Source organism: Mobula hypostoma, chromosome 6 (genome assembly GCF_963921235.1).
Source record: "Mobula hypostoma chromosome 6, sMobHyp1.1, whole genome shotgun sequence".
Lineage (NCBI taxonomy): Eukaryota > Metazoa > Chordata > Chondrichthyes > Myliobatiformes > Myliobatidae > Mobula > Mobula hypostoma.
The window spans coordinates 39,237,460-39,249,701 of record NC_086102.1 but is presented as its reverse complement, the minus strand read 5'-3'; the positions used below and the strand labels follow the sequence as shown (position 1 = coordinate 39,249,701).

Sequence of the window (12,242 nt, the reverse complement as noted above, 5' to 3'; positions counted from 1 at the left end):
TTATTGTTTAGAAAATCCCTTTTATATAGTGGAACCCTCTCCTACCTCCTAACATTGAACATTTCTCTGACAAAAGGCCAGTGGAAAATGAGCAGTTTGACATTGTTTAAAAAATGTACGATATAAATTTTAACTATTTTAAAAACTGTGAGATGAGGCATACTAAAACTTAGGCCACAATTTAATAGGGATTAAAAGGCGGTGTTTGCTTTGGCAAATAGAATCACATATAATTTCTTTTGTTAGTTATGAAGATTAACTTTAAAGAGAGAAACCAAATCCATAAATATTTTAAGTACAGAACATCACCCAAAAACTAATACTAATCTCTAACTCTACAATCATATTAATCAGGAATAGATTTTGCGTTTGCAAAGCAAGCTTGCAATTGCTAAGCGATGCTGAGGTATTTATTTTCTTCATAGAAAGATTGCAATGATGAAAAATTATGCTTACATTCTATCTATAGGATGGAAGGGTGGAAGGTACATCTTATTTCCCAATGATAATGTTTGTACAAATATCTTAAAGCCAGCATTTTACTGGATTTTAAAAAAATCATGATACACTGGGTAAGATTAGTAATGTATCTTTATGGAATTTCTCCTATCCCTCCAAGCTGGTTCACTTAAAAGATGGCAATGTATTAGTTAACTTTAGAGAGCCATCCATCATTTACACAAGAACCACTTAGTGCCTTACAGCTTTCAGACAGGACAACTGCATCTGTACGTTTATGACAGCTCTCCAAAGTTCAACACAGATCTAAATATAATACAAAAGTGGAATATCAGTTTCCTTCTTTCAGATGACAAACGGAACTCCCAAATATAGCGCTCACTGTATTCAACCAAGATAAACCTCCAACAACAACCAACAACTCATTCCAGTAACATTTGAAAACACCTAGAAAGGGCAGAGATTTGATAATTAGCAAAATAGCCAAAGGAAAGTAAATTTTAAAAGATCAATTTATCGATAGATTAATCATTAGGAGTAATTTAATAGACATATAAAACATTCAGGGCTTTGGACACCAGTGAAGTGGAACCAATTGGAAAGGTCTTTTAATGAGCCAATGAAAGCAAAAGAGTGGCAATGTTCTGTAGTGTTTTATGAATTAAATATAATATTGTAAAACAATTTATATCTTTTAGGCATAGGAGACACAGCAGACAAATCAAAAAGGATTATATACTTTTAATAACTTGAGAGAGTGGTTCTACATATTTGGATTAGTGACATACTACTATAAATGAGAATTCAGTTCTACAATTAATTTAAATATCTTTTGTTTCATAAAACGCAACAGGAAAGAAAAGGGGAATATACACTATATGAATTAATCTGTATAAATGATACTGCCATTTTCACTGCTGGAATGAATGCCAAGATTTAAACAGTTCTTATAAATAAATATTAGATGCCTGTAGGGTTATTTTGATGTGGATTCTTACTAAAATCTGGATATGGTGCATAGCTTTTGATACTTTGGTTACATCCCTAATATGAGAATTTAAAAGACAGAGAATGAAATGTCAAAGAAAACAGTATAAAGGAACAAATAATGCCAAATGCCAAAGACATTTCAGATCAAGGGTATAACAAATCAGTATAGTTTAAACCTAGATAATTTTTTGGATATCTCTCACAGAATTATTAGATATTAGCTGACAATGATATTTAAAACATGATCATGCTTTATGAATTCAACTAAACAAAATTACTATGACTATGACTCAATCTAATGCTTAAAATGAGGTATACTTGCATGTGTTAATTTGTACATCAAAATTATTTGGCTTCATCAAGTGTACATGTACACAATAAAATTTAGTTTTAAAGTTAAACAATTGGCCAAAGCCAAAATTTAAAATTTGATTACTCTGGAATTTGGAAAAACAATAATTAGTCTTAGTAATGATGAACATTATCAGTGTCATAGTAACTCATCTGGTTTACTAACATCCATCAGGGTAGAAAAGCACAATCCTTAACTCCAGGACCATCCTATATAGTACACTTTTAAACTCACTCAGAAGTGACAGAGCAAGCCGTTGAAGGTCGTTTTCTACCTTCTTCGTAAGAAACTATTAGGATGGGCAATAAATAACTGTGATGCTAGATCTAAAAGTAAATGAATAAGAAACATTAAAGATAAACACTCTAAATATGCTAGATATCTGTGCATATTGATTTCAATCTGTGTAATGAAAATTGAGATCCAAGCAGCATATAAAGCATATATAGAAAATAATGTGTCCCCGGATGCAGGAACCATAGGTCAGGAATAAAAGTCGCATATAGTCTAGATCATTTTATAAACTTTTTTGCGCATCTTCAGTGAAAATTTAGCAAGTATGTTAATACATATCTAGTCTTAGCTCTATTGCCTGAGGAAGATGAGTAGCATTTGCTTATAAAAACATCAATTTGGTAATCCTTCTGAAATACGATATATTGAAAATAAAATTTTATTTCTATCTGCTTAAGGAATTTTGCTTTAGTTTTGAGAAGTTAGTTCTTTAACATGAAAAAATTGTGTCTCTTGTTTTAAAGTCCTAATGCAAGGAATTATAGAACCACTATAAATCCTGAAATTGCTATAACAATTCTATGATTCTAACATACAATGCAATTCGAAATAAAATATTTTCATGTAAGGGAAAAACCATCAGCAAAAACTTCCAAATGTAACTAATATTTTATGATTTACCACAAACCTCATCTCATCTTAATTAGCAACTTTTTAAATATTTATCAAACTGAAAGAAATTAAATTTTATTTAGCTGGATCAAATGAATAACAATATGGCCTGCTACTAAATTAATTGGTTTCTAAATAAAACACCTATTTTAACCGTTAAATTTTATTGTACAATACCATTCAGTTTCAGAAATGTGTCCTAGCTGGTTTTAAAACTTAACTGTAAAGTAAGAAGCTAAGGGAGAATTTCATCATTCCATGTATCATTACCTCTATCAACTGGTTGCATGAAGTTATACTCTGCACTTAGAAATGAAATAGCTTTCTTCAGTTAAGTTTATTTTCCATCCTATTTTTTCAATAAATTTGTTCACAGCAAATTAAGTGAAAAGTCAATGGCAACATTTTCTAACCTTAATTGGGAAATTAATAAATCCTTATCAATTTACCTCAAATAAATAAAATTATATTCAATTCAATCAATAAAATTGATTGGTATATTTCCTGCTTCTGATTAGTTGGGTTCCAATTTAACGATTTTAACATTTTGTCTTTAAATCAAACACTACTTAAAGCATCATGCATTGCTATCCCCAAAATATACCGAAGCAATTTCAATACCACCGATCTAAACTGTTGAAACTGGCCTGTCCGACTTTCTCCCCCCATGAATCATTCTTAAAGTGAAAAACCAATCTGTTTACAAGTCCCTAGCTATGCTACCTGGTGGATATGCAACACAGATCAACTTGACAATTGTACTTCAGTTTTACATGAATATTCAGCATCAATTTTATGTGAATTTTATTTTCCCAATACATATCATGATTTTGTGGAAAGGGCAATTTGGCATTAAGCATGAATTCAATTGATTATTGAAAATGATATGTGCGTGTGAGGAGGAGGAGGGGGGTGGGATCCATCTTAAAAAAAATTTCATTGCATAGTTTGTGTTTTTGATGTACCATTCACTCCTTCCAGGTGCAAGATAGTATGCACATTTTTGCATTTTTTGTATCATTACAACATTGCACAATGGGAGATAACAATAAAAATTGGGCAGTTATTTCATACCATTAAAAGACCCAAAAGAATTGAACAAATCTGTCAAAGGAGTAAGGTATTTTAGTTTATGTTTGCCTAGGTGCTCCAAACACTTCCCCACTGGTCCAAAGCCCGTAACCTACTATAAAGACAGAAATATTTGCCTAAAATTTTGATTGACTACTTCCAGTCAAAATAGTAGATCAACAGAAAACAAGCAATGCAGCAGTACATCTTAAAGACACCAGTATGATTTCTCACAAGATCGATTCTGTATACTTTAGCACTCATAGAAAGTGTAATCTTGAAACCTAACATCCATAATACAACTAACACCAGTCTACATTAGTAAATTTGATTTGCCCAATGAAAATTGGTTGCACCAGACTCTTGACAAAATGGTTACAACTCTGCAACATAAAATTCTCCTTTTACCTGAAAAATGACATTAAAAAGTACAAGATAGTAACTACCTTTTAAATGTAGCAACTAAATTACTGATGCCTATTAACTGCACTCATGCAAACAATGTCATTGGTACAGCAGCTAGGTAAAATTGACTTTGGTTCAAGCTTCAATAGCTGTCCATATTTGGTAGGCAGCTATATTTATTTAATTTGCAGTCTGGTAACGTAACACTACCAACACTGCAATCTTTATGTCTTGAAAAGGAGATTAATGTAGTTACTAACAAGGAACAAAAATGGTGACTGTCATTTTTTCTTAAAAACAGGTTAATGAATTGGCTTACTTGCATCCAGTTATTGTTACCATCAAAAAGACCAAGCAGTAACCATGCAAATCCAATACCAAAATTAGTTCAAGTACCCAGCTGGTTTAAGTAAATTTATACTGTTTTAGTGCAGCAGTTTGGGCAAACAACATGGTAACAGTGTACAGGGATGTCCAGATGAACACTCACTTGATTCAATCCTAATATTTAAGAATCAGTTATGTGTTAATCAGAAGAAAAATTATGTGCTCATTGACTGAAAAAAGAACTATCACCTCACATTTATTTCCAGTGGGCAACTCAGCAAAAAGTAGCTAAGTAAACAGTTATTTATTAACCAAAAGACACAGAGGGTGCAGTACAGTTATTCACGCTATCTTCCCAAGCATATGACAGGCACCATTTTTACTCCATGTGAACTGCAATGTTCTACTCCAGTCCTTTAATTTTTGGTTTCAATACGCTTACAGCTATGGTTCAAGCCATACTGTGCATACTGTAAGCCTCTCATTTCATAGCAAACCTAATTTCTATTACTGATAAACAAACTCCGAACTGAAGCAACATGAGATATGTTAACAAGCTCTACAGGGGTCATATTATCTAGTTTCTATAAATAAACCAGTTCTAGAAACTAGGTCATGAATTTTCCCCATTGGAGACCTTTTCATGGCTGGCCCGATTTGCAGTGTAGTTTGCTCATCTCTACCATATCCCATGATGGTTCCAACTAACATCAGTATCCGAGCAAAGACAAAAGCATTATAAGATACTTATGATCCACCGACTTTAACACTGCCTCCATTTCCAGTTCAGCCAACTGGATCAATATCTCTGATGATATGACATGAGCTAATATACCCCAGCCAATAGATTTAGGTAGGGTAGACAAACTTCAGGAATTTTAAAAACAATTAATGTTTTTAAAACCACCAGTTCATGAACTTTTGTCTCAATGCATCTATCTTTGAATCTTTCCTACAAAAATAACCAACAGTAAACCACTTTATACAAACGGTGCATAAATCTACAGTGTACCCGACAAGGAACAACTTTTTTTAAGAAAGAAAACCATTTCAAAAGACATTAGTTGAACAACAAAATAAAAAACTTAACGTAATTTTTTTTAACAGTATACACAAGGAAAAAAAGATGCACAAGCATCCCAAGTACAGGCCTGCCTAAACTGTACCAGTTAAAGAAACCCATGCTATTTATACATGATATAAACACCTTTATGAAACAAAGAGGCCTGTACAACAGACCTAATTAAAATAAACACACAATTAAAAAGAACTAATAAAATAGATACCAAGAGGAGACAGAACCCTTGCCTATGCATTGTTAATGACTCCTATATTGTTACGACCGTCTGAAACGATAAATATTCACGTGTTTCCTTTTTGGTAAAAGTCTTTTTTTTTGTCATTGGTGACACAATCCTGAAAAACAAGCAAGTTAAAAAATTTAGGCAAACATCAGTTTTGCTTTTGCAGGAAGCAGCTGACTAAACATCCCATTACTGGATGAAATGATCCATTTTAGGGATTATGTTTCATTGAGCCTTGGTGGTATTGGTGGCCCCGCCTGCCGAGGTCACAGTGAATGAAGAGTTCTGGCTGGAATCAGTTGACATAGAAGCCATCTGAAGACTGGGTGCATGTCCAGTTGTCCCGGCAGCAGATATCAGGCTTACGGCTGGGTTGCTGGTGAGTAAGGAGAGGTTTTGTGGGTTCAAAATAAGAGGGGCTGTAACGATGTTTGGGGTAGCCCCTGCATTCGCTGCATTTGCAAACAATAGATTTCCACCGGCATCAAGGGATGTTATAGGAAGTGTCCCACTGGATGCAAGCGCTAAGAGAAAAGGAGAAATGAGAGAGATTTGAACAAAAATCTTTTCTCAATACTTACAGATTAGAGATTTTTAAGATCTCAATTACATACATTTCCTACAAGTCCAGATAAGAATAGATACAATTTTTCAAGATTCAAAGGTTCAAAAAACTTTATTGTCATTCTAAGCATACATTAGCTCTGCAGGGCAGAACGAGACAGCGTTTCCTAGGGGCAGTGCAATCATAACATAACAGACACAACACTAAATAATAAACATCACAATATATAGTAAAACACAACAGCCACATGTCAGTTAAATCTGAAACCCTTTGACAACAGTTCAATATCTCACATTTACAGTCTGCTGTTGGGACTGAAAAAGGCCTCTTTAGATAAAATCAAAGGAGACTGGGAAAAGGATTCCACATTTTCATATCTGAAGAGAGCTGGAAGATTATTTTAAAATTGATTAATTCTTCATCATTATGTGCTCGTCATTCTTTATTACAATTCAAAGTGGTACATAGAGTTGATGTACTAATGGAGTGGCCACACTAATTCATATGTTTTGGACATGCCCGAGCCTTGAAAAATTTTGGAAAGGGGCCGGCTGGTGGTGCCACGACATCAGCGCCGGACCCGGGAGCAGAGGTTCCCGGGTTCAAAACTAGTCTGGTCTGCTCCCAAGTACATTTTCCATCCGTGCCGGGTTGAGTGTCGAGACTGCAACTCAACCTCGTAAAATAAAGGGAAACTACTGTGAAAATGTCTGTGTGAGAAGTGGCGTGTCACACGGTCTCTCTCTCTCACTCTAGCGCTCCGCGCCTTGTAAAAACCATGAAAAATACATCACAGACACGCAGACGCACACACGCAGGCACACGCCAAAAAAAATAAAAAATTTTGGGAAGATGTATTTCAAACTTTTTCTGTACTTTTCAATGTTAGTTTTAAGCCCAATCCCTTGACTGCCTTGTTTGGTATTGCTGAGGACAGTGCTACAAAACTGAAGCCATCTAATTTGCGGGTATTGGCCTTTATGTCTCTTATGGCCAGGAGGCCGATCTTGCTCAAGTGGAAGGAGGCTGCCCCGCCCACTCATGTTCAACGGCTATCTGATGTTATGTTCTGCCTTGATCTAGAGAAGATTCATTGTTCGATTTCTGATTCTAAACACGATTTTCTAATGTTATGGGGGCCCTTTCTGAGTTATTTTCATAATCTTTGAACTGTTATTAAAGTATGGATCTGAGCCATCATTATTATAATATTATATGATAAGGTTTTTTTTTCTTCTCTTTTTTTTTTAAACCAACCAGCTCATTTTGGTAGTGCGGGTAGATATTTAAAAATAATTTTATTTTATTTCATTTCATAATTCAATCTTTTTTCCTGCATGATTGATTTAGAATATGGGATACTGTGATCATATTACTGTGATTTAAATGTAATGTAATTCATATTACTTATATCCTTATGAATTCTGTATTTGTATTCATGCAATTTATATATTAATAAAAATATTGAAAGAGCGAATAAAAATTTATTCTGCTTATTTACAGAGCAATGAATAGATGAAATGGTAATCCCAGTGCTTTCAGACATATATATTAACCAAAAACAAACTACAGTTAATGCTGAACATCTGAATGAAACATAAAAAATGATGAAGGCCTCACAAGGCATGAAAAAAAAGTTAATGCTACAGATCAATGACTTTTTTGCAAAACCTAGGATCACCAACACAAAACACCAAAAATACGATTTCATTTGCAAACAACTTCATGCATTTTCTGCTTTGAAAAACACATTAAGCATAATTCGGAAGATGTGCAGCTCAGGTGGTTGATTTGCTTTCCACTCTTGACAATTTACCTGTAAACGTTTCATCAGCATGCAATAAGACATCATCAGTGTGCTGTTGATTGTGGAGTGTCCTCTGAATGAGCAATGAGCAGCTGACTGAAAAGTATATAAGGGCCAAGCATTCACAGGATGCACTGACAATGTCTCAGCACATGCTGACAAAACATTGCACATAAGTTGCCAAGATCTGAGAACAAATCAACCCAACATTGAACATAATAATAAAATGTTATGGTGAATAAAGACTCTAGTGTTAGAAGTGGTATGTGAATGTAATATGTTAAAGTCTCTGAATTCTCCAGTAACGATGTGCTCTGGACAATTTCTGCTCCACTACCAACCTGGTCCACATTTACTTAGAGCAGATCTTTTGCAGAGCTGGTTCCAACCAGCTCAGTCAGTTCATTTGTAAATATCATAGATATAACAGCTGGTTAAAGCTATGCTACCAAGCTAAACTAATTCTCAAAGATTTCAAAATGAGTGAATATTTGCCAATATTGGAGATACTCACAAACATGACAAATAAAATATGCTATCAAAATGTTAAAAATGAAAAATAATAATGCTAAAATTATGTTTCTTTAGATCAATTTAATTGCAAGCTATACTAAACTTAGTTCTCTCCCATGCACTAGGTATTTTCCAGGAAATCTGCCATGTGGAAACCATTTGAATCTTTCAGTGAGATTCTCATTTATACATTCTTCAATCGCTCTTCAGATTACCAATATGCCAATCCAATCTGGTGAATCTTTGTTGCACTCCTTCTAAAGCAAGTAAATCCTTTTTAGAATATCTAAGGTAGAGCAATTAAAATTGTTTACTTTACTCCAGTCATGGTCTCACTAAGGCCATATATAATCCTATTAATGTGAATTACATCCTGGACTTGTGTGCATATGCTGACAATTTTGAGACAGGAAAGTCTGTCATTATCTTGTTCAGTTAGACTCCTCTGAGGAATTGACACGCTGCTGAAGAACCCTATCCCCCAAAAGATTTCAACAGGGTTTCCAGAACTACAGCTGGAAGGGAAATGTTAACAAAATTATGATTCTGATGCATTTATAAAAGTTAGCATTCTATCAAATTTTTAAATATAGTTTAAAGATTACTTACTTCAATTTTAATTGTACTAAATATCTAGCATTCAGAAACTGTTTAGTGACAGCTTTGACAGAAGTTCTATCTTCAGCCTTCCTTTCTGCAGGATCATCTAGGGAGCAGTTTCACAGTGCTGCCAACCCTCCAGTTGCCATTCAGCTGCACGTTTAGAGTTCAGAAAGCCAACTAGCAATATGCCTGATGTTGTAGTGTGTGAAGGAAGAGAAGTGGGTGCAGTTATTGTTAAGAGAAGGTGCTCAAAAAGCTGAAGGACCTAAAGGTACATAAGTCACCCAGACCAGAGGAACTGCACCCTAGGGTTCTGAAAGAGGTAGTGTTAGAAATTGTGGTGGCATTAGAAATGATCCTTCAAAAATCATTGGACTCTGGCATGGTGCCAGAGGACAGGAAAATTGCAAATGTTACTCCACTCTTTAAGAAAGGAGGAAGGAAGCAAAAAGGAAATGACAGACCAGTTAGCCTGACCTCAGTGGTTGAAGTCAATTGTTAAGGATGAGGTGATGGAGCACCTGGTGACACAGGACAAGATAGGACAAAGTCAGCATGGTTTCCTTAAGGGAAAATTCTGCCTGACGAACCTGTTGAAATTCTTTGAGGAGATTACAAGTAGGATAGATAAAGGGGATGCAGTGGATATTGTATATTTGAATTTTTAGAAGGCCTTTGATAAGGTGCCACACAAGGCTGCTTACCAAGTTAAGAGCCCATGGTATGACAGGAAAGTTACCAGCATGGTTAGAGCACTGGCTGATTGGTAGGAGGCAAACAGCAGGAATAAAAGGACCCTTTTCTGGTTGGCTGTCAGTGACTAGTGGTGTTCCGCAGGGGATCAGTGTTGGGACTGCTTCTTTTTATGCTGTATAAAATGATTTAGATGATGGAATAGATGGCTTTGTTGCTAAGTTTGCAGATGATACGAAGATTGGTGAAGGTGCAGGCAGGTTGAGGAAACGGGTAGGATACAGAAGGACTTAGACAGGTTAGGGGAATGGGCAAGGAAGTGGCAAATGAAATACAGGTCCACAATCCCTTATCCGAAATCCTTGGGGCCAGTTGCATTTCCGAATTCAGAATTTTTTGTATTTCAGACCCTCCTCCTGATACCAAAAAACACGTATGCTCAAGTCCCTTATTTAACCTGTCTCAGTGCGGTGGACTTTAGGACCCGGCAGCACACCAAACCTATGCACATCCTCCCGTATACTTTAAATCATTTCTAGATTACTTATAATACCTAATACAATGTAAATGCTATGTAAATAGTTGTTATACTGTATTTAGGGAATAATGACAAGAAAAAGTTTTATTTCCAACAAAAACATTCGATAAAACATAAGAATATACAGTTTCAAACGAACCGAATCAAACACATGGTAAATGACTTATTGGAATAAATGTAGAACGTCACTGTCACTATAAAACTTCAGTAACTTGGCTTTCTGTTTATTTAAATCATATACAGTGGTAGTTCCGACACTATTTTCTTCTGTAAGACGCTGCAAAGACACACCACGATCAAGCTTCTGCAATAACTCAACTTTCTGCGTTATTGATAATGATAAATACTTCCTTCTCTTTTTCTCATTGCTACCCATAGGGGTATCTGCAGCTTTTTTTTGACAATTTCACAGTGAAATTAAACACAAAGTCAACAGTGCACACAAAATATCAGCGAACAGCAAATGCACGTGTAACCACTACGAGTGCTGAGCCACAACTGACGTCTGTCGGCCTCTGCTAGTGCTGCCATGTCACACCTGAGTGACGTCAGTTGTTGGCGAAAAAAACTTGAGTTTTCGGAGCTTTTTAGATTTCAGAATTTCGGATAAAGGAATGTGCACCTGTACAATGTTGGAAAATGCATGATCATGCACTTTGGTAGTAGAAATAAATGTGCTGACTTTTTTTTTAAACAGACAGAAAATCAAAAAATCTGAGATGCAAAGGGGCTTGGGAGTCCTTGTGCAAAACACCCTGAAGGTTAACTTGCATGTTGTGTTGGTGGTGAGGAAGGCAAGTGCCATGTTAGCATTCATTTCAGAGGTCTAGAATACAAGAGCAAGGATGTGATGCTGAGGCTTTATAAGGCACTGGTGAGGCCTCACCTTGAGTATTGTGAACAGTTTTGGGCCCCTCATCTTAGAAAAGATGTGCTGGCATTGGAGAGGGTCCAGAGGAGGCTCATAAGGATGATTCCAGGAATGAAAGGGTTATTATACAAGGAATGTTTGAAGGGTCTGGGTCTGTACTTGCTGGAATTCAGAAGGATTGAGCGGGGGGGGGGGATCTCATTGAAACCTTTCAAATGTCTAAAGGCCTAGACAGAGTAGATGTGGAAAGGATGTTTCCCATCTAGGACAAGAAAGCACAGCTTCAGGATAGAGGAGCGCCCTTTCGAAAGAGATGCGGAGAAATTTCTTTCACCAAAGGGTGGTGAGTTCGTGGAATTTGTTGCCACATGCATCTGTGGAGGCCAGGTCATTGGGTATATTTAAGGGAGAGATTAATAGGGCATGTCCTCAAAGATTACAGGGAGAAGGCCGGAAACTGGGGTTGAGGAGGAGATTTTAAAAAAAGGATCAGCCATGATTGAATGGTGGTGCAGACTCAACGGGCTAGATGGCTCAATTCTGCTCCTATGTCTAATGGAAATAAGCGGTTCATATCCGACCCAGACAAGCGGAGACATGGGGACCATAGGCACAGATTTTAGTCAGAGCGAGTAGTCCAGTACAACTCAGCTCATTCCTCTTCAAGTTATCTACAATAAAGTTGCAAAATGACTGAAGAGAACTTAATTTTCTTCTCACATTAAGTCCTCAAGTAATTGTTTACCTTAAGGAAATTGTTATCTGATCAGTTGGGCTTGTACAATCAAAAAAAAAATGCACATTGCAATTTCAAACTCAACACTGGGAAGCAGCAGGA

The 12,242-nt window shown here is 36.0% G+C and overlaps 1 protein-coding gene across 5 annotated transcripts in view; it reads right to left on the bottom strand.

Moving 5' to 3' along the window:
- Window positions 1-5: 5 nt before the first annotated feature.
- Window positions 6-12,242, bottom strand: part of LOC134347951 (POU domain, class 2, transcription factor 1-like) — a 179,877-nt gene continuing 167,640 nt past the window's right edge. For all 5 annotated transcript variants that reach the window (XM_063050621.1, XM_063050624.1, XM_063050620.1 and 2 more), the window contains one exon: window positions 6-6,338. In XM_063050621.1, coding sequence (XP_062906691.1) covers window positions 6,040-6,338 — 299 coding nt within the window. In that variant the 3' untranslated portion in view covers window positions 6-6,039. The remainder of the gene's footprint in view (window positions 6,339-12,242) is intronic.